The sequence below is a fragment of the Vigna unguiculata genome, chromosome 1 (genome assembly GCF_004118075.2).
Source record: "Vigna unguiculata cultivar IT97K-499-35 chromosome 1, ASM411807v1, whole genome shotgun sequence".
NCBI lineage: Eukaryota > Viridiplantae > Streptophyta > Magnoliopsida > Fabales > Fabaceae > Vigna > Vigna unguiculata.
Genome location: NC_040279.1, coordinates 20,306,505 through 20,330,254, shown reverse-complemented (window position 1 = coordinate 20,330,254; position 23,750 = coordinate 20,306,505). Strand labels below are relative to the sequence as shown.

The window sequence follows — 23,750 nt, the reverse complement described above, 5'->3', positions numbered from 1 at the left end:
AATAGCCCATTATCATATTTTCACTATAATCGTTTTCTTCTTGTAATTATGTAGTTTGACACCTTGGTCTCTTTTAATAATTAAATATTGTTCAATTGTGTTTGAATGGTTTGGATTGTTAAGTTATTTGTTTGTTCAATTATATAAATTGACACTGATCTTCATTTATTATCTTTATGATACGCTTTGACTATACTATTATAAAACAGGATGTTACGAATAAAAAATGTTTAAAACATCCAACCTACTAATATGTTATAAGTTGAATCATTTTACAAAATTTTCAACTTAATAAAATGTGAATCAAGTTGAATTAACTCCTTTTTAGTTCAACTCATCATTATTCTTTTAGGGTTAAATATGCTTTCAAACCCTAAACTTGGACATGAAATAGGAATTCATTTTTATCTTAAATTTTAATACATTGTGGTCTCCAAATTTTATAATCCAACAGATATACTCCTTTTAACTTAATGACATCAATTTTTTTTTTAATTGTTAAACAATAATCTAAGCTAACAATTGAGTTGAAACATATCAATTTGAAATGTCATTTATTATGTCAAAAGTATTTTACCTACTTGGATTGAAAGGATTATAACTATTCACTTTTAAGGAACCAAATTGTATCAGAATTTAAGGTAGAGATAAATCCCAATTTTGTATCCAAATTTAGAGACTAAAAACATATTTAATTCTTATTATTTGATTTTATTATTATTATTACAAGTGTGATTGAGTTATAATTTTAAGAACCAATATACCTCTAAATCAAAAAGCATTCTTTTCATTAAACTATGATAATAATAATACTAAGAAACAATAAACATTATTTTTACATATATCACGTGCATATTTAAAATATTAATTGTCCATTTACTCTATCATCATAATAATTTTCATAGTACTATTATCAACATTATCACTCCAATCATACTTAACTTTGACAGTCACAATCTTCATCTGTTCCATTTCCTCGCTTATCACTCTCGCCCCATCATTATCAATCAACCACAAACACCACTAAACAAACTCACAAAATGTAAGTTATGTAATTTCAATTTAAAATGTAGTACTAACATTTAAAAACTGAAAACCAGGAAATTTTAAAACTATAAACCACGAAACTGAAAATTAGTTTTACTTTTTAAAAATTAAATCTAAAGTCATTCCAAACAAACTTGGAAACAAATTAATATACTAAGACTTCAAGACAAAATTTAGAGTTCTTGATATTTTAAGAGACAATTACAAATTGAATAAAAGACACGAGTTAAAGGGAACCTGTGTTCTTGAAACATAGGTAGACTACGTTGGTGAAAGAAAAAAAAAAAAAAAAAAAAAAACTCAGGACTTGTGAAACTTATTCCGTATTGTCATGCAAAGCACCAATATTTTTCACAGCTAGATAATATTAATCCATTAGTTGATTATTGCTGACGTAGATGTGTAAAGTCTTCCGTAGACAAGCTTACACAAAAAAGTAAAACGAACAAGGAACACTTACAAAATTTACAACGTATATTCTTTGTTCAACATTATGCCACATAGTTTCCACCATTCTTGTTACAAAAACAAGATACAAGAATTCTCTTGTCGTATCTATCACGAAAACATAAGTGCATACACAATCACAGCTAGCCTCTAGTAGCCATAGGGACAGCTATACAATGCCAACAACAATTAATGCAAGCTATTTTAGTAGGCAGTTTTAACAACTTTGAATATTCATCACTTAGCCTCTGGAGCGCTTTTGCTTCCCAAAATGATTTCCCGTTTTCAGAGCGATCACGGAGCTCAAAGTCATGCCTGGCCACACTTGCTTAGGCAAGCAATTCCTTCTTCTAGATAATCTTCCCTGTTAATCCAAAACTCTGGTGCATCCTGTGTTTAAAATATGCCAACAACAGCCATCACATCTACATTGACACATAAGCCTATGCATAGAGAAAAACCAAAAAATTAACAGCTAACTCAAACCTTCATTATTCCTGCAAGTACAGCACCTCCAAGGTACACCATGTGCTTCCTACGTGGTGGATCCTCTATTCTTAGTCGTAATTTCTGATCACCATCAGAACAGAAAAGGTGACAATACGGAAAAATAAGTCGGCCGAATTCGTCATTATAAACTTTCACATACCACAGACTGTTCTCTTTCTTTTTTAAAGCGTCCTGTATTTCCTTAACTTACATGGTTGCATGCTACTGCCATTTTTGGAGGTACCGAAAAGGAAAGTGATAGATCCATAAACTGAGGGACTACAGAAAAGCTTTAGATTTAATTCTTTTTTAATTTTCTAGTGACACCACGTTGGGTTGGGAGGAGCACGTCTTGATGCAATCACGATTCAAAATCATGAGCTGGGAATGTCAATTTAAGGTTAGAACATAATACCGCCAAAAGGCCATATTTAACTCAAGAGAAACAGACCTTTTCCTTCCATACAGATCAATATCTTCATAATTTACTCAACAAAATAATTCTCTCTTTAGGTATTGATAAGTACCCAAGCACTCGGGGAACTCACCCTCACCCTCAGAAGCTATAGCAATTAAGAGAAGAGAACCAAACACTAAAATACTCTACCTCGCAGGTAGCAGCCATTTCCAAGACATTGACAACAGCCTCCAATACAAATTGATAAGTACCGAGGACTTCGGGAACCCACCCTCAAAAGCTAAGGAGGAGAACTAAACATTTAAATACTCCATCGAGCAACCATAAATGTGGGACTTGAGGACCCCATAATACCCAAGTTCCTATCAGGTATACATATACTACATAGCTGATCCCGATAAGGAACTCCATAGGCTAATAAGAATTATTGATTGTTTCTAAATTAACAAGCAACAACAAGTTTAAATACAAAATAAAAAAACTTCCTTTAATAATACACATGCTACATTGGATACACATGCAGAAGCAAAAGAAAAGAAGAAGCCTAAGCTTACCTTCAATCCATCTTTGTTACCCTTCAGGACAACATCAAGATAACGATCAAGTATTTCTTTTTCCAATCTGAAAAAATGGGATGGAGGAAGAATATGAATTCACCAACTTTAACTTTGAAATACAATAAGGGGTGGTAGAACTGGGATCAGATTATAGAATCTAGAAACACTAACCAAAGAAACAAGAATGTCTTTATTGGTTTTATAGAACTCCTCAAACAGTAACAACTCTCAAAAGAATTAGTTTCATTTCAGTTATTTCCCCCACAAAACTGTGCATTTGTATTTTTCACCCCCAACTACTAACAAGCTTTCCCTATTGTCTTTACTCAACTAAATGACAGCTGACCCCATTAACTATTATACATTATAATTTTTCTTATTCTTTCTCTGATACATGTATTTCGTAGAAGGTTTATCAATACTCCCTACTTTAAGTGAGACCTTGTCCTCAAGGTGGAATTGAGGGAACACTAATTGAATCTCATAAGCTTAACTCCAAACTATTCTCACAAGCTCGAAATGTTGCCACTTGAGCAACACCTCTACATCAATCCTAATCGGCTCCTCTTACTGTGGAAGAACATACAGTAACTACTTATACCGGAATGAATGGTTATCTTGATTCATTAGAAATTGGACATGTGAGGAAATTTGTTGTTGAGTTACGTGCTTACTTAAAGACAAATAAACCTTAATTCAAAGAAATCATCTCTTCTACCAAAACATTCATTGGGAAGCAGAAGTCCTTTTAAGGGACACTATTAAAGAACAGATGGAACTACAAATCTTAGTAGATACTTTTACAAGATGTTTTATTTTTTCATAGAAAAAAATTCGCTCAAAAACAAATGCAAAAATGTCCATGAGCATTTTGTCTACTACTGAGGATAGCTTCTAGAAAAATTTAGAGCTCCCTTTCTTCAGTCAAAGCAACAGGTAAAGGTTAGGTTGTGCAGTAGAGAGGTCAATGTAATTTTGGGTTTTGTTATAATTTTTTTATGTTGTTAATTAAGAGCACCAAAGGCTGCACTTGGAAGAATATGAGGAATAAAGAAAATGGACTGAATTGTATGGTAGGTCCATGAAAATATATTATGTAATGTTATTTTCTACATGTTCATGAAGACTTGAGCCCAATTTGAATACAACATATGACAAGTCCAAATTCACATGATCTAGAAGAAGCAATGGGCTCAAGTTTATGTAGTTGAGCTAAATAATTGTTTAAGCCAGTTTTCTTTATTATTAATGTAATTTTCATATTTCTTTTTATTTAAATATTTCAAATGTCTTTTAAGATGGTCTAGGATAGTGTTCTTAGGCTTCCTAAACCATAATGATAAGTAGTGGGGTAGTGCAGAGTCAATTACAGTCGAAATAAGTACTGGTGGAAATTTATTTCTAACTAGAGTCTTATGGGCCTATACTACTTGTCACCCTAAAAGCTTATAAATATGAACATTTTATAAGAAGTTAGAGATATATCAATTTTGAAAGAAAACTATAGTTTATCTTTGTGAGAACTTTGTGAAGTTCTAAATTATAAGAACTCAAATTTGATCTTTTCATATAACTTGCCGTGATCAATCTCGTGACTTATTACTCACCTTTTCATATTTTTTAAGTGTGTCGTCAATATCCTTCTCCATGTTGAATATCAGATCAGTCTCCCTTATATGTTCTCATCTGATATCAAAGCTTCAGCTCTTAGCTCTTGACATTCAATGAGTTTCTTTATTTTTTTTTTCCTTTCAATTTGTTTTTAGGACATTGAAAGAGAATTATTAAGAAAGAAGAAGGAAAGAAATGAAAGAGCATAAGATATAGAGATAAAGGGAAAACGTTTGGTGAGTATTGGGAAAAGACATGATGTAATTGTGATAAGAGAGAGATGGAGAAAAGAAAAACACAAAGCTAGTAGAAAAGAAAATTAGTGAAGAAAAAGAAACAAAAAGAGGAGTTGAGAAAAATAAAAGATAAGGAGTGAAGAGAAAAAGAAGAAAAAAAAGAAGTTGGGGAAAAAGGAAATTCAAGAAAAACTATAGAAGAAAAGAGAAAAGGAAAAATAAACAAAAAAGAAGTGGCCAAAAAAAAGAAAGGAAGATATTTTTTATGATTGCGCAAATATTGTTGTTTTGTCCATTCAACAATGAGAGGAAGAAATTTCCGTAAGATTTCTCAACAATACATAATTTATTACCAATCAATCAACCGTGTTTGCAGGCATTCTAGTTCTGAAATGAAAAACTAATAAAAGGACGATATTTGATCCGGCTATTATGTTTCTCTTGGTGGAAGTGTACTCATGACATTCCATAACGAAGGTCTTCAAAGGAGGAATAATATGATCTAGAAGGATTAATGTAATTTTGGGTTTTTTAATAATTTTTTTATGCTTTTAATTAAGAGTACCAAAGGTTGTGTTAGAATCCCTTGATTTATGTTGTAGAAAATATTTCCTTGTACAATTAAGAAGAAGAAGAAGAAGAAGAAATCTACACGAATATTGAAGGAGAAGAAAAAATAAGGTGTGCATATTGCAAAAGGCTTTATATGGACGGAAACAATCCCATAAGAAATCTACACGAATATTGAAGGAGATGAAAAAATAAGGCAAAAGGCTTTATATGGACGGAAACAATCCCATAGAGCTTGGTTTGAAAGATTCATAAAAGCTATGAAGCAATTTAGCTACAGACAAATTCGTGGAGATCATACTTCGTTTACTAATCATTCAAGGAATGAGAGGACACCAGACCTTCTAGTTTACGTTGATGATATTTGGAAACTAGAAATGATGAAAAAGAGAAGAATTGAAACAAATAGACCAAGAATTTGAACTAACAGAGCTAGGAAGACTGAAGTAGCCTACTCTAACCAGGGAACTTTCATATATCAGCAAAAATATAAAACTGATTTGTTAGCAAAAGCTGGAAAATTTGGGTGCAGACCAGTACCAACTCCCAATGGATCCTAATCACAAGTTATGTAAGGCTGAAGAGGAACCAGCGGTAGACAAAAATATATATTAGAGACTGGTCAGAAATTAATATATCTACCCAAACATTGCCGCATTTAGTGAGTATCATCAGCCAATTTATGCATGAACCAAAGGAAACTCATCTTCATGCTGTTTATAGTATTCTACATTACTTGAAGGGTGGCCTTGGAAAGGGAATATTATTCAAAAGAAATGGAAGACTAATTTGAAGCCTGTACTAATGCATATTATGCAGGTTCTCTTGTTGATAAAAGATCAAAACAACTACATATTTACTTTCCAAGGTGGAACTAAGTGATATGGAGAAGCAAAAAACAGAATGTGGTTGAAAGGTCATATGCTGAATCAGAATCAGAATCATATTAGATGTGAGTTATTATGGCTAAAAATTATAGTAGATGACTTGAAGTTTAATTTGGAGGGACCCATGAAGCTCTACTGTGATTATAAGTCAGCAATAGACATTGTAAATAATCCCATTTAGCATGACAGCACAAAACAAATGGAAATAGATAGACACTTCATTAAGCAAAGAGTAAGAGGTTTAGTATGCATGTCACACATTCCATCTGAGCAATAGCTGGCTAATGTGCTGACAAAAGGACTCAATACCACAAACTCCAATAATCTCATAACCAAGCTGGGAATGGAGGATATTTATTCCTCAACTTGAGAAGTGTTGACATATGGATGTAAATATTACACATTTATTGTAAAATAAATATAGATTGATTGAATAATAAATATAGATTTGTTTGTAAAATCCATAAAATTAAGGGATTGAGATTACAAATTTATTTGGTAGATTTGCTCCTGATTTAGAGTCTTTCTTTCTGGACATCTATTTCCTTTATTACAGGAGATTTACTTCCTTTTATTAGGATTTTGTTTTTCCTTTAAATAACCATGTATTGTTTATTTGTGAGATCAAGAAAAGTAATCTCATAATTATTGCTTACTGCCTACACAATTTTTCACACCGACAAGATAAGGATTCTGCTGTTATTAGTCTTAGAACATCAATATAGAATTCTAGAAGGTACTCTCAGCCAAAGAAAAATGCACTAGGAGGCACTTTAAATATTTTGAAAAATGGACAAAAGGCATTCACAAATATGTATCCACACAGATATGACATTAACTGTCACTTACATCTAATTATCACTACCATGGATCTAGCAGAAAAACATACTGAAGGGTTGAGACTAGGGCGTGCAATACATGTTTGGGCATATATAACAATACTTAAACTCTCGAAGTTTTAGAAAGAAAAGTTTTTTAAGAAATGTATACAGCAAGAGTGCAGACTGTTGCACCTGCCCAAACAGTTAAAGCGGGAAAAGATAAGAGAGACTATTCCATAACAAGACACGTAATATAAAATGCAAATACTTATTTAGAAGTAATAAGAATATAAACTAAAAAATCAGCAACAAAAGATTAAGAACAATTAGAACCAAGGTAAAGAAGAAATGAAAAATTACCGGCTTGGTAATCCAGGATACATGGTGCTCCCTCCACTTAAAACTATGTGTTGATATAGCTGCAAGACAAAACATTACAGCATAAATAAATTGCATGAAAGTTTCAAAATGCCATATCAGAGACAGGAGTGCTGTGAAAAGATTATGGAAAGTGTGCAAGACCCACTAGAGCTGCAGTGGTTCTATTCATAAACGCAATTTTTTCACTTAAAGGAATATTTTAATGATAGATATTTGGACAGGTGGTAGATAACGATGCAATTTAATCATAACCCATGACTCAATACAAATATGATCATGTAATAGAGATCTGACGTCAAATCAAAATATTAGTACAAAGATTGAGAACTGGCTCGATTGAGAAAGCAGAAAGGTGTAACGGTGAAGACAGAGAGCGAGAAAAGAAAAAGATTTTTGCACAAAAATAATCGCCCAAACTTATTGAGTCATACTTTCCACCTCAACTTTTATACAATGCAAGGATACAGTGATTTTCATTCCAGCCAAAGAGTTCCTTAGTGTCAAAAATCAAAGAATATATGATTGTTGAAAGAAATGCTCTTGGGACTAGTTTGGCAGGAAATGACAGACCACATAAAAAAATTCATTAGGCTCGGTGAGTAACTGGATTGAAGTTATAACAAGGTATAGCTAAAGATTAGGCTAGATAACCTCCTTTTCATAAAGTGGTAATGATTGTTGGGTAGTTTGATTTGACACTACTTCACACCAAAAAAGATGTTGATTCTAGCTATATATAATGTAAAATTTGGAAATGAAAGTTTTCTTTCACTTTTCAAGAATGAAAACTAGACTCGTTGAGACACACGTACACCGTGAATCCAAAACAAAAGCAATAGTTTGTTGAAAGATGAAAACAAGAAAAATATGTCTATTACATGGAACTCCAAATTCATTAAGTACACGGGATTTTTAAGTGTACTTTTGAGACACGTGCAAAAAGAATACACTAAATACCAAGAACTCCAAATTCATTAAGTACACGGGACTATAAAGTGTACTTTGGAGACACATGCAAAAAGAATACACTAAATACAAGGAATCTAACAAATGCAATAGTTTGTTGAAAGATGAAACAAGAAAAATATGCCTGGTAAAAGACACACTTATACTAGGAGAAAAGAATTGGCTGAACAGGAGGGGGCTAAATGGAGGTGATGGACCATATGCATAATAAGAGGGAAGAGGAATTGAAGAAAATGACCACTCGAGAGAACATGCCAATGGAGGAGTTCTTTAGAAGACAAGAAATAACGTAACCAAACTATAGGAAACATATAGACAATGAGCTGAATTTGTGTATTTCTGAGACAACACAGGTGCTTTATTTATGTTGAGAAAATTGAATCAATACAATAAATACAGGAGATAAGGTATTATCTAATAATAAAGATAACAGAATAAATGGAAGTGTCCCTGATAATACATACATAATCTAGATATTCTTGATTCTAAATAATACTCCTGAATGTAAAAGATTTGTGCTTTTTATCTATAATTATAATATTCCATCTCAAGTTAGAGCATATTAGTCACATGTGCTCAACTTGCTGCAAATATGACAGATCCTTAGTCCTCCTAGAGACATAGGAAATATGCCTGTCAACTATTCACTTGAGTTGACAAATCTAGTGGTAGTGTCTCCAACTCAAGCTTTTCTCTTGTGAAATGATAATCTACCTCAATATATTCAGTCCTCTCAAGAAAGACAGGAATAGAGGCAATGTGTAATGTTGCTTGATTGTCACATATTAGGTGACTTGAGAATTTTCTTCAAATTTAAGCTTTTTGAGGAGTTGTTTTAGCCATGTGAGCTCACAAGTGACTAATCTCATTGCCCTATATTATACTTCTTCTCTTGATCTTGACACAACATTTGGTTTTCGTACTTTTCAACATTAAATTACCTCCGATAAGAACACAATACCTTGAAGTGGAGAGTCTATCACTTGGTGACCCTACCCAATCAACATCAAAATGCCCAACAATTTGAGTATTTCCCTTGTCTTCATAAATAAGGCCTTAATCAAAAGCATTCTTAATACACTTTAACATCCACGTGATTGCATCCCATTAGTCTTGATCTTGAAAGAGAGAGTTTAGAAATTGACTTATTACGCTCACTACAAAGTCAATATATCAAGGACAAAATATGGTTCTCCTTGGTCAAGTACAACTTTGACACTGAAATACACTGGTGTCCACAGGCGTAGCATTCAACATCTTTGTTTTTCTTATAAAATTACCACAACATATTTTTTGTAAGATATGATCAAACTATCATTGGATTGCTCAACTTCTATACCAAGGAAATACCTCAAATGTTAAAGATCTATTGTTTGGAATTGTTGAACGTGTTTTAGTTGGACAATACACTACCTGTGATAAAAATATCGTCCACATATACAATATGACAGATACATCCTTGGAAAGAATGACAATAAAGCTGAGAATGATCAGTGCCACTTCGTATTATCCCAAACTATTGGGTGGTAGACCGAAAAAACTCAAACTATGCACAAGGTGATTGCTTGAGAACATACAAGAACCTGCGAAGATGACATACCATATCGGAGACACTCCTTGAGCAACAAATGGAAGAACTTGCTCCATGTACACTTCCTCATCAAGATAACCATGTAGAAATGTATTCTTGATATCAACATGAAACAAAGTCCAATGATGAATAGTTGTAATGGAGAAGAGAAATTAAATGTCATTTTGGCAACATAAGAGAAAGTGTCAGTATAATCTTACCCATAGACTTTTGTGTATCCTTTGACAACTAGGTGAGATTTATAGCAGTTAATTTTGACATCAAACTTTGTTCTAAGAGTGTATAACCACCACCAACACCCAGCAATTTATTTGTTAGCTAGAAAAGGAACCAACTTTCAAGTACCATTACTTTAAAGGGCACATATCTCATCAATCATCACTTGTCACCTTTTTGGGTGAGATAAAGCTTCACCTCGGGAGTTAGCAACAAGAACATAATAAGGGTCTTGTACTACAAAGTCAATAGATTGAGAGTCGCATTGATATACCTATGGCAGTGTTGGCATCTAAAGGCATGGTAAAGTCATTTGGTGATGAAGAATGATTGACAAAGGTGGGAAATTGACTACATATATCTTGATTAAAAGGATCAAGTATATAATATGAGACGAAAGAAAGAGATGTTAGTAGAAACAAAATACTGACTAAATTTAGGAGAGAAATACTAGTACCATTTTTGAGAACGATACTAACCTAGAAAGACACATTTCAACTACCCAGGAGAGGGTTTATTTTGACCAGGTGTGAGATTATGTACAAAACAGATAAAACAAAAATCACATGGAAGAAGAATGTAAGATGAGAATAAGGAAAATTGACAAAATGACAACCTAATCATTAAGGATAGATAATGGCATCTAATTAGTGAGATAACATGTGGTTAAGATAGAATTTTCCCAAAAATAAAGGGGAACATGAATAGAAAGGAGAAGGTTCCAAGTAGTTTTTTCATTAGCTACTCCACTTTGTTCAGGAGTATCGAGACACGAAGATTGCCAAAGAATACCATTAGATGCCATAAATTGTTAAAATTAGTATGATAGGTAATCACAAGCATTGTCACTCTAAAAAGCATGTATGGATATACTAACCAATGGTTTGATTTTATTATGAAATGAGTGAAAGATAGAAAACATTTTGATCGATTTTGCATCAACCAAATTCAATTGCATTTAGAATATTCATCAATAAAGTAAACAAAATATCTAAAACCAAAAGGAATAGCAATACAAAAAGGATACCAAATCTTTATTATTAGAGGGTACCATATTTTCTCTATTTATTGTATTGATTCCGTTTTCTTAAGATAAATAAAGCATCTACATTGTCTTAGAAACACATGATATCAACTCAATGTTTCTATTTCCTACAGTTTAGCATGATATCAATGTTTATCCTAATAAAGTTTATTGGGCCTATCATACCACTACTATCGAGTTGCTAAAAGACCACCCACAAATACATAATTCCCACATTCGAGATGTTCAAGCCCTTTTGTATGGGATTGTGTTTGAAATCTCACATTGATTAAAGACATGATCAAAGTTCAGTATATATTCGGGTGGTACGATAGGTCCAACAAATTTAACTAGGATAGACTTGGATACCATTTCAGAAAGTAGCCTTTAACATAAGTCGATCTCACAATATAGGTTTGTAAGATGAAGTTTGCACTCACTCAAACTATAATTTGGTCATATCTCTAGTCGATGTGGGATCTCCAATAATACCAAAGAGAAAACATGTGGCAATAGAATTTAAAAACTCAAATCTAAACAAATGAGATATCACAACCCCCTAGAATGGGCTTAAGAGGTCCTGACAATCATGCCTGTGACGACAAGTGGGATTCAACAAAACTAGACACATGGGTTGCACCTTTCTAGCCTACCACTGACCTCAAAGGCGATGGTGGAGCCACGTGGCAACTCCATTCGAGATGCAACCACCAACGTTGTGATCACCCGCATGGTGTGCACCTTTCTATCCCACCACTAGCCTCAAAAGCAGCAATGGTGGATAGTGGCAGTGGCTGTTGTTTACGTGGCAGCGTAGAGTTCCTAAGACTGGGAGCACATATACCAACCTAAACTATGTAAGGAAAAAAAGAAATATTTTATTGAGAACAATTACATTCTCATCATCTCTACTTCTAACAATCAATCTCTACAAAATAAGAAAATAAAATATATGTTAAAATGAATATGAACATTGTTGAGATATTTTCTACCAATCAATATGAAGATATTCAGAATAATTTTATTTTAATAATTCGCTATTTGCAGCAATGGATTTCAAAAAGAGTATCGTACCATCATCCGATTGTCAATATCCATTTCCTGAATGCAGCGAAAAACCATGTCAGCCATTCCATCACCTTCTACATCTATGAGATCCTGTTCAATGGGGAAAAGGCCAAGCAATCATAAATGCCAGCAAATTACATGCTAAGTAATTAAGCTAAAATTACAAACATAGTGAAAATACTTTTGTTATCCTCTTAAAGAAGAATTGCCATAACGATTCTGATGGGATTTTCACTTCGAAAATATGTCATTTAAAGAGACAAAAAATAAATCTGTCTTTAACAATAGAAAACATTAGTCAAATGGGCAACAAATACCTACCGGAGTGAAAAGAGCCTCAGGAGCTTGGAACCTTTCGGTACCTACTTTAATGACCCTTCCATCTGGAAGCTGATTCACATAAGATAAATTAACATGGAGGAAAAAAGGGAAGGACTATTATGAGATTGATATTGACTTGATATGATGTGATATACTACAATGTGTGATTTGATTGTAAAACCTAGAGCATGAAACCTTAATTATACTAATTTTAGATAAATAATCATGACATAAGGAAATATGATAACCTCCCATCCCCTTCACCGATGCTCATAGGATAAACAATACATTACTCATATTTTCCCTCCCCTACTCTTTTCTTGGACCAAATCAAACAACAGAAGCCTCCCCTTCCATCCTTTAGACCAAAAGCACCACGTGGGCGACAGCGATGATATCAATAATAATCAATAGTACAAAGTACTTGCATGCATTCAGGCACAAAAACAATGAATCTAATTACTGAAAGTCTTGAAAAGCACGGGTATTGAAATTCATTAAAGAACATATTCAAGTATCAACAGAACATGATCCTCCTGTCCCTCTATCCTAAGGAAAGCCATTTTAACCAGAATTTCCAACTGAATCTAGAATTATTCACACAGAACTAGTCATAAAAAGATTTCAAAATAAAATGTAGGATCTCAACTTACAGTATAATTTTTAACAAGGATGGTGGTCTCAAGCCCCAACTGGTATTCCCTCTTGTAGTCGTAACTGCGGCGAAAATAGATGGACCAACTAAGGAAAGATCACAGGACACAGAAAATCAAAGTGTGGCTTCAGATTTGTAGCTAACCTTATATAGCACAGCTTCTCTTTGATTTCCCTAACAGTCTCAAAATCAGCAGTCCTATTTAATGCATACCTTGAGGACAGAAAATTGTGTTCTAATAAGAACTTAAGTATACATAAGATATTACAACTGAAATTAAAGGAGTTGGTCCATACCCCCTCCTTGAAAGCAAATCAACAAGATAGGAGGTTATATGTCGACCAGCAACATTCATTCGTTTAGTTAGATGAGGGAAAGAATAGCCATCAACAACTGGAACCTGGATGATAACTTTCATGATTAACAGTTTTTGAACGTATATAAAGAATAAAGAATAATAATAATTTAGTATTACGGTAATGGCAAAATACTGAAAATGTTAGCCACCTTTCACACTCTTAAACCATGGATCGTTCAACATAACACTTGTGTACATGATTGGTGATCATACAGTGTTTCATTCACATACTAGACTTCACAATCATTCACAAAATGAAAATAGAAATGAGGAGTCCCCATTCTCAATAAAAGAAAATAAACAAGGAATCACAAGTCACAATATTTTATCTATTCATTGCTTCAAGAAAATTCCAATGGCAGAGTAAAAGTTTTTTCTTGAAGAATTGATATAAATTCTCTACATCAATCTTAATTCCAAACTGCAAAACCACTAAGGATGTTTTTGAGACATGATACACTGTTACTTGCATAAATCATTGGCTGGGACACACATACAACAGGATCAAAGCCAGCCACTTTGTGAGTTCTGATTCAAGCTCTCCTTTCTCAGTTGTAGGACCTTTAGATGATCCTCCAATTATTTAGCCTTATTCAAACGCCCACTAAAATGTGGGGAATCCATTCAAATGTATGGTTTATATGCTTGGTATACATATACATTAGCTGCTAACCCATGTATGTGAAAGAAAAAGGAAACACGATGGGTCCAGACTCGAAGAAGTTGGGTTAATATCGACAATGAAGGCATAAGGGGTGGTGGAGGAATTGTAATTAAAGAAATAGTGGAGAATTCATTTAGTGCAGAGAACAGGGTTCCAAAGTAGAAGGCAATGTGACAAAATGATAAATGAAGGATGTGTTAGACCTCCCATTAAAGGGGTATAAGTGAGGCAAGATAAACGGCAGTGAAAAAACAGTAACAATGACAACTGTCAGTACACAAATGTGAAAATTGTAATGCACTAATCTGTCACAGTAAAGAGAAACAGACAGACTGGGAATTTATGACAGAGCAATATATTGGGATTTGAAACAGAGTGGAGGGAGATTGAGCAGGGCTTTTTGAGTTCTGAATACTCTTGTAGAGATTGTAGTTCTTTTCTTTCCTCTGAAGATCAAGATCATCTTGTTCCTGTTGTCCATTGGTCAGGGAAGTTGTATCCCAATAAAATTCTTTCCATTTCCTTGCAATCTGATCCAGTTCTATCAGCATGACTATGGTGTCATTGAGGGAAATTGGAAAAAACTTACACTAATGAGCTTGAAGGGATGGGGGTAAAGAGAATTTGGAGACATTTCTGGTAGTCTGAGGCTCTAAGACTGTGATCAAACAATATATGATTATACTTTTGTGGGTCCATTAGCACTTACTTTTTATTAAAATTCTAATACGGATTGGTGCCTCTTGGTCGATTGGAAACCATTGTCTGGTAAGTGAAGTTACTGCTTCTTCATTTATTATCATATAATAGAAATTGGCTATTAATCTAGCTATTGAATTAAAATAACTCAGCAAACTTTAGAAAAATTAAGCTATAAGCATGCAACAAAATAGTTGGTTTTTTTTATCTGAAAAGTATAATTCAATATAAGTTGACAGAGTACATAAGAGTACTAGTTAATGTAAAATGTTATGGCAATGTTACAAATGGTACAAGCTTTCAATGAGTGGCGGATTTCAAGAAATGAGGTTACAAAAGAAGTCATTCACTAGCTGAATACTGATTCTAATTTAGACTTTTTCAACAAATTCACTAACGACAACAATATACATATATCTAGGATTCTAATCAACCAATGCTAGGGGATGGATTCAGTGACTTTTAGCTGGAGAAAGTCACGTAACTTTAGTTAATTTTCATATGTCAGATGGCCAACTTCAATTTTCCAAAAAAAAAATAAATAAAAGAAACCAATTAAAATTTGAGCAAAGTTAACTAAAGTTACGGGAAAAAGTCACTGAATCTGTTCCCCAACGATAGTGTAGATGTCCATTCTGTTTTAACACTATTTAAAAAGTATTTTGACGACATGCTCACATATCCACCATGGAATTTAAAGCTTTCATCCAATAAGTAATATTTATAAAATTACGTTATATATATAACAAATAAATTAGCAATCCAATCCAAAAATATGAACAATGCTAAACAAACTAATGATTATATTCATGCACTAAATTGAAAGAAGCCAAATATGATATTCACATAAATGCAACAGTGACATGCATTCAAAGTTAGAATCAAATAAGCTTATTCACTACCCACTGTGCAAAATATAACATTCGTTAAAGAGAGATATGACATTGTCATATGTTTGATTTAGATACTGTGCCCAATTCAATTTAAGATTTGTTATAACAATCAACAAGGGAACAAGCTTGTAAGGTTCGGCATCATAATATTTATATACAACTAACATTGTGCAAAAATTGACTGTAGTAAAAAGCAATGTACAAAGAAGGAAAGAAGTGAGATTGAAACAAATAGACAAAACCTAGTGTCATTATAGTGGTCACCATAACAAGAGGCACAGAAGCTAATTAATTACCACATGAGTGACACCATCACCAGAGTCAATAACTAATCCAGTCAACAAACCTGAGACAAGTAAAGAAACGTTGAAGTGAAAGGTGAAAGAGGGCACAAAGTGAGCACATGTTGGAGAAGGAAGAGCAAGTTTTCCAGAGAACACATTGATGGGAAAAAAAAAAAAAAAAAAAAAAACTCCCTATTTCACAAAGAAGTTCTTACAAGTTATGATATGTAATTTCACTAAATGTGATGTGTAATTATAACAGAGTATGAACAACTAAACTTTATAAATAATTAAATGCTATAAAGAGAGTCGGCATTTTTCAAAAATGTTTAATAAGACTCATGAGAGTAAACTACAATTAGACTGAGATAACAGAAAAACAAAACATCAACCTTCACTCATCTCTATAAGCACCTTGAGCATATAATGTTAGAACAGCCTGGATTTGGATAAACACTCCAGCAAAATTGTACTTCTCAAACATCATCTCGACCTGCCAGGCCAAATAGCATAAAACAACAATATTATAACTAAGAATTTAATTTTTATCCTCAGCCGATATAAAGATTTTTACATTGTCAACTAATCAGAAATTAACTAATTAGAAATTAAATTGAATACCATTTTTAAAGTAACTGTATAAAAGTCAACAATCTTACTACATGTAATTTATGATTGGATAAGCATACAAAAAAACTTTTACCTTGATAGAATTAAATAACTGTATATAAGATATACTAGTTCTTTTATTTATTCTATTTTTTCAAAGGAAAGCAACGGAATCAGTAAGCAAACCATTTTTTCACGATTCTTGGAAGGATTGAGAGGCGGATCCGTGAGTAGAATCTTACAGTCTGGAGGGTTAATCTGTCAAAATGAACCGAATTACAGAGAGAAAGAGCAACAATAGTTGAAAGAAAATTCAGAAACAAGCCCCAGAGAGTCACCTTCAATTCATTGTAAAATGCATGATCCCATACATGACACATATCATCCCAATTTTGCACTATGCCGTTGTTCACAGGATAAGATACATCAAGCTGATGCCGCAACTCTGCACAGCTTTCGCCAACAACAATATCCTAATCACAACACAAACAACCAATCTAATTTCATAAGATCATCACAATCATCGAAATCATCATCATCGTTATAAATAATAATAATGATAATAATACCTTGCAACAACAACAACCTCTTATAATAAGGCTTAACATTGAGATAATGAATTTGGATTACCTTAACCTCTTGTTCGGTAAGTGATTCTTCGTAACGGAGCATTGGCCTTCCCACTACGCAAGGAAAGACCGATGTGGGGAAATTCTCCCCAGAAAATCCACACTTCACATACTGCATTCACATATATTAAGAACAAAAGTCATTTCAGAAATATACCACCATTCAGATCGTGGAAATGCAAATGTTGCACTAATTCAGCGTATTTTGCAAGATCCGTTCCAATCCAATGCAAAAGGTGCGAGAGAGAAGAGAAGTACCCCGGTTCCGTTGTCGCAAACAACGACTTTTCGGCTGTCCATGGTGCCTTGGTGGAGCTCCTGCAGTGCCTTTTCCTCGTTTTCTAACACTTCTTTTGCTTCTCTTTTTAACACTTTCGCTTCTGACTTTGGCTTCTACCGTGAAAATGCGGCAAAGGGGTGAGTGGGATCTACGGCTTGGTGGATCCAGTAAAAGGTGATAAGCGAAACGACCCCATTGCTTTGTCGTTTTACCAGTGGAAAAAATAATCCGGTGAATAGTCCTTTATTATATTATATGTTTTAACTTTTGTATCTATAAAAAAGTTAATTAAGTTTCAAGTTTTTGATAATTTCAAAAATTTTCAATTAAATTTTTATAGTATATTGAAATTTAAAAATTATATTTTTCAATTAATTTTTGGTTATTTAATTTGTTAGTTAATTAGATTATATGATTCTTAATACAATGATTTTTATTATTTAGTTTTTTTTTATATATATAATTTTCTAATACTTTACTTATATAATTTATAACTTAAGTATAATCCAAAGTTTATCCTTTTTTACAGTCTCCAGCTCGGACACAGGTTGTCCGTTACGGTCATGTTAAATATGTTAGTAAATTGTCGAATTAAAATACTATGTAATATGATGTTAATTTTATAAAATTAAGAAATTGAACAATTAAAAATTATAAAATAACATATGACAAGTAAGACGATAGGATAGAGTAACATCACTTAGTTAACATAGCTAACAGTCATATTATTTAGTTATTGTACTATATCTAGGCTGTTTAACCTAACTACAACCATCAGATCCGCATACATAATCCCTTAAGGATGCAAATGATCATCATGTATGTCGAACAAGCAAAAGTAAGCAGTCTAAGCCGCTAACTTAAGGAAATCAAACGAGAACTTGATAGACCTAAAACACTACTAACCAGGCCCATTTACGGCCCAATCAAAAGCTCAGCCCATGACGTGGCTAGACATAATTAATAATCTACAAATATGCATGGACCCCACGAATTAAAAGTACGCATTCATTAATCCATTAATCATGAGATTTGACTTTCTGAGAAATTCTTTGCTGACTTGAGCGTCGGAGTTTTCTCCGCAGGTAACCCCTCTTGGGTACGCACCGGTGCGAGCCGACACGTCTGAGGATAGCATACATCAGCCGAAAAAGAGCCTACTGAGGAGATTGCGGATTGAGGTAAGGTAATATTCGTGTCTAACATCTCTTATTTGTTCTCCGCAGAAACAATTGGCACCCACCATGGGGCACGAAGTAATACTTTACGAATCAACCCGCACTCTCTCGAAGATGGTTTCTACCCGCAACAGAGTCGGAGTCAACAAGCAACTGAAGCAGGTCCTGTAGCACATGCTGGTACCACCCCGGACCTGACCGCTATCCTTGAAGGCCAAGCCAAAATGCAACAAGAGCTAGCTAATCCGAAGAAGCGCATGCTAATGAAATGGAGGCACTCAGACAGGAAAACTCCTGGCTAAGGAGAAAGATTGAGGATGATCCCACTCAAAAGGGAAAGCCAAGGAAACGTTAGAAGCCACAAAGTCCTCGACTTTCCAGCCTAGTGAGGAGGAAAGTGAGTACAATCCTACCCCCTACACCTTCACCACCACTCAACAGACTCCCATCATCTCAACCCATCATACACACTTCCACCCTACCCTCCTAGGACACCCTGTAGCACCTACCCCCGCTACCCCCGCTGCCACCCTTCCCACTACCCACATTCCACCTCACAACTTTACCTCCACCCTCCTCACTACCCACATCCCACCTCACAACTTTACTTCCACCTTTCCTACTCTCATCCATCATCCCATTCCACCTCACCCGTTACCATCCCAACCACCCAGGCGCCGCCACCCTTTTACCGATTTCATCGCCAACACCCCTCTCACTGCCCAGTGGGAACCCTTCACGCTGGACCGTTATACAGGTGAAACTGATCCAGACGAGCACCTCAATGTATACATAACACACGTCACCCTCTACACTTCCCACGATGTCGTTTTCTGCAAAGCCTTTCCAACCACCCTTAAAGGCCCCGCCCTCGAATGGTTCACAACTCTACCTCCATACTCCATCGACTGCTTTGACACGCTCTTCCACATGTTCACTACTCACTTTGTCGGCAGCCGTCCACATCAAACCACAACTTTTTCTCTCCTCGGTGTCAGACAGGACCAAGACGAGACATTGCGGACCTTCATCGACGGTTTCAGCAAGGCCGCCTTCCGCAGCCACACCTTAACCAAGAGATAATACTGCAATGTATGGCACTCACTCTCAAACCCGACCCCTTCGCAATGTATGAACTGAAGCTCCGCGCTGCAGACTACATCCACATGGAAGAGATGCAAACCCTCAACACAAAATTCTACAACGACTACACACCCTCCGCTGCCACCCCCCCCTAAACCACCCTCACGGCCTGATCCTAGACCCAAGGAACCCCGCCAACCTCGCTTCACCAAATACACCCTCCTGAGTGTTCCTAGATCCTGCCTTCTTGATGAAGCTCTTCAAGCCGACCTCATCCCACCACCTCGCAAAACATCCAATCCTCCCAACACTGACATGACCAAATATTGTCGCTATCACCGTAACAATGGCCATACTATAGACGAATGTAAAGCACTCTAAGACAAAATTGAAGAATTGGTTCGTGCTGGCCATTTCCTTCGCTTCATCCGCGGAGACGACAACCCACACCCTCCATGATCCGACCACCAATATCCTCCATACGATTCTCACCGCGACAAACGTCCTCACCAACCCACCAGCCATGACCCCCAACCTGCTCGCACTGATGTCGCCCCAACCGATCCCCCACTACGCAGCACCATTAACACTATCTCTGGCGACTTTGCTAGTGAAGGATCCACCTCCTCGGCCATAAAGAAGCATCTTTGCCAACTCCAGTCCATCAGCCACATAACTCACTCCCACCACAGACGCCGCATGCCTCCCATAACCTTTACAGACGATGACTTCCATGGTGTCAATCACCAATAGGATGACCCCATGGTCATCACAGTCGAACTAGAAAACTACGCAGTCAAGAAAGTCCTTATCGACTAGGGCAGTTCAGTTGACATCCTATATTGGACGACATACCAGAAACTACAACTTCCAACCACTGCGATGGTTCCCTACGATGAACTAATATACAGCTTCTCCGGGGAGAAGGTCTCCACTCGCGGCTACATCGACCTCCACACCGTCTTTCGTGATGGCACTCAAACCAAAACAATCCCCATTCATTTCCTTGTTGTAGACGCGTCTACGTCATACAATGTACTCCTTGTATCTACATCTCATCTGGCCATGAAATTTCCCTCCTCATCTGGTGACATCCTCACCATCCACGGCGATCAATGGCTCGTGCGAGAATATTACATGGCCAGCCTACGCCCACAACTACCCATCCTTCAAACAAACCATATTGAGCGTCCACTCGACTCTGACATAGCCTTATCTAGAGATGATTTGGATCCCAGAGTAGGCCGTGATGCACGCCTCGAGCCTGTCGATGAAACCATACCACTGGAACTCCCTAATGGATGCACCCTCAAGTTGGGCATCGGTCTTCAACACGACCAACGTGAAATGCTTACACCCACCCTCATCAGCAACACCGACCTCTTCACCTGGTCTACCGCTGACTTACCTGGCGTTGACCCTCAAGTCGCGGTCCACAAACTCTCCATTTACAAAGAAGTCCAGTATCTCTCTCAGAAAAAATGTAAACTTGGTGAAGAACGTCGACTTGCAGCAAAAATCGAAGCCAACAAGTTACTTAGGGCAGGTTTCATCGAAGAAGCTCACTACACCACCTGGCTCTCCAATGTAGTTCTAGTCAAAAAAGCTAACAGCAAATGGCGAAGGTGCGTCGATTACACGAATCTAAATAAGGACTATCCCAAGGACGCAAATTCTTCGGCGTTGATCATGGCAAATTCCTTGACTTCATGTTGACACAACGCGGCATAGAAGCAAATCCCGAAAAATGCAATGCTATCATTGAGAGACGAAGCCCCAACAATGTAAAAGAGGTCCAACACCTCATTGGCCGCCTAACCACCATATCCCGTTTCCTACCGAAGTTAGCCGAGCAAACCTAGCACATCATTCAATAACTCAAGAAATCTGCAAGGTTCTCCTGGAGTAACGAATGCGAGCAGGTGTTCCAAAACCTCAAAACTATTTTAACCTCACCACTCATCGTCCACAAGCCAAACACCCATCAACCCCATCTTGTATACATCACCGCCACAGATCATACTGTAAGTGTCGCGCTAGTTTAAGATGTCAATGGCACTCAACATCCTGTATACATCATCAGCCGAACCTTACAGGATCCAGAAACCAAGTACCAAATGGTGGAGAAGTTAGCCATATCCATCGTACACACAGCACAACGCCTACACCCCTACTTCCAAAACCACATCATCATCATCAAAATCGATTACCCCATTCAGAAGATACTCCAAAAGCCAGACCTCGTCGGTCGCATGTCGTCTTGGGCCGTTGAACTATCCGAGTTCAACATCTGGTACGAACCCCACGACCCCATCAAAGATGAGTGCCTCCTCGACTTCGTCAATGACCTACAACACACCCCCGGCGAAGACCAGTGGACACTCTGTGTTGATGGTTCTTCCAATCCGAAAGGAGCAGGGGCCAGTATTGTCCTCGAAGGCCCCAACGACATCCTGATCGAAAAATCCCTCCATTTTGCCTTTAAAACCTCCAACAATCAAGCCGAATATAAAGCCATTCTCGTCGGCTTATCCCTCGCATGCGACGTTGGCGTCAAAACACTCATGTGCAAAATCGATTCCAAACTCACAATGGGCCATCTAAACGACAAATTCCAAATCAAAGACCCTACCCTCTTGCAGTATTATCACCTAGTCTGCAATGTCATTCAATCCACTTTTGAACAAGTACACATCCAACACATCCCAAGAACCAAAAATGTCAAGGCCGACATATTATCTAAACTGGCTAGTACTAAGCTCAAGAGCTGGCACAAATCCCTCTTACAACAAACACTATTCACACCATCCACAACCAACGTGTGCCTTCATCTAACCCAGAACCAAACCGACAATTGGACAACTTACATCCAGTACCTCTAAACCGGTAACCCTCACCCGATGCTAACAAGAGTTGGCTGGCTAAAGCCGCCAGGTGTAAGGACCAATTATTTTTTTTCTTCTCCTTTTATTTTAAGGGTTGCCCCAATCTATTGGGCCTAAAGGCTGGCCCAAAGAAGGTTCAGACCTAATCTGCCCTAACCCCACTCACTCCTTTCACTTTAAGAAATCCGCCCCTTCCTTTCCCCTAAAGTTGTTAAGAACTTGCTCTGCTAGGGTTTGGTTTCCGTCGCTGCTAAGTTCGCCCAAACTCGTTTCACACCAAGTAAGTTGTTCCTTAACCCATACTTTTTCTCCTTGGGCTGGTTTTCGTAGTTCCTAGTGGGGGATTCACAGTAGTGACCTCATTTCCCTTTCGTGTCACTGTTCACAACTCTCAACACTACTCTCGAAGCGACTGTGTTTGTGGGGTAAGCGTCGGGATCCCTTGCTAGCTTATTTCTAGGTAAGGGAAGTTAGGGTTTACAGTTATTTATATTTTTCGTATGCTTTCTGAGTTTGAATCATATGCTTGAAGTATACTCGTGGTTTGATTGCTTGGTATTGGTAAAAGTGTGATTTTTGGCGTTGTTCCTGTGTTTTTCACGAGTGAACAGTGGTGGGCACTGGTTTTCTCGTCCAAGCGAGCATGCCTCACCTAGGTGAGACTAACAGAGGCTCGCCCAAGCTTTTCTGTGCAAACTGTCGCTTAGGCGACTCGTCTTCATTTTGAGCGAGGTGTAATCTCGCTTAGGCGAGAAGGAGCTCGCCTGAGCGAGAATTCGCAGGAGCCACTGTTCCACTGCTCGAGCTCTCGCCTGAGCGAGAGGATCTCTCGCCTGAGCGAGGTCTTCTAGCCTAAGCGAGATTGGGGCAGGTTTTGGTGCTA

At 36.5% G+C, this 23,750-nt stretch overlaps 1 protein-coding gene across 4 annotated transcripts; it reads right to left on the bottom strand.

Moving 5' to 3' along the window:
• Window positions 1-1,484: 1,484 nt before the first annotated feature.
• LOC114189455 (actin-related protein 2) lies at window positions 1,485-17,872 on the bottom strand. Of its 4 annotated transcripts, XR_003605679.1 has the most exons (16): window positions 17,700-17,872; window positions 17,443-17,553; window positions 17,151-17,285; window positions 16,999-17,070; window positions 16,618-16,696; window positions 16,216-16,265; window positions 13,602-13,705; window positions 13,450-13,518; window positions 13,304-13,367; window positions 12,651-12,719; window positions 12,336-12,419; window positions 11,922-12,109; window positions 10,031-10,116; window positions 7,444-7,502; window positions 2,956-3,022; window positions 1,989-2,064 (listed from the first exon to the last, which is right to left on the bottom strand). XR_003605679.1 is itself a non-coding variant. In XM_028078008.1 (15 exons), exons 1-15 carry the CDS (start codon window positions 17,739-17,741, stop codon window positions 1,804-1,806), a joined length of 1,170 nt encoding a protein of 389 aa, XP_027933809.1. In that variant the 5' UTR covers window positions 17,742-17,869; the 3' UTR covers window positions 1,485-1,803. The 4 variants fall into 4 exon arrangements, 1 of the variants encoding a protein (XP_027933809.1); XM_028078008.1 differs by lacking the exons at window positions 10,031-10,116; window positions 11,922-12,109 and adding an exon at window positions 1,485-1,884 and having other exon boundaries at window positions 1,981-2,064; window positions 17,700-17,869; XR_003605681.1 differs by lacking the exon at window positions 10,031-10,116 and having other exon boundaries at window positions 11,922-12,114.
• Between the last annotated feature and the right edge of the window lie 5,878 nt (window positions 17,873-23,750).

Coding starts and splice junctions, on each gene's coding strand:
- LOC114189455 (XM_028078008.1), bottom strand. CDS start 17,741: ATGGACAGCCGAAAAGTCGTTGTTTGCGACAACGGAACCGGG. Junction 13,706..16,215: donor GTGATGGTGTCACTCATGTG/GTAATTAATTAG, acceptor GTTATCATCCAG/GTTCCAGTTGTTGATGGCTA. Junction 3,023..7,443: donor TATCCTGGATTACCAAGCCG/GTAATTTTTCAT, acceptor CCATTTTTTCAG/ATTGGAAAAAGAAATACTTG.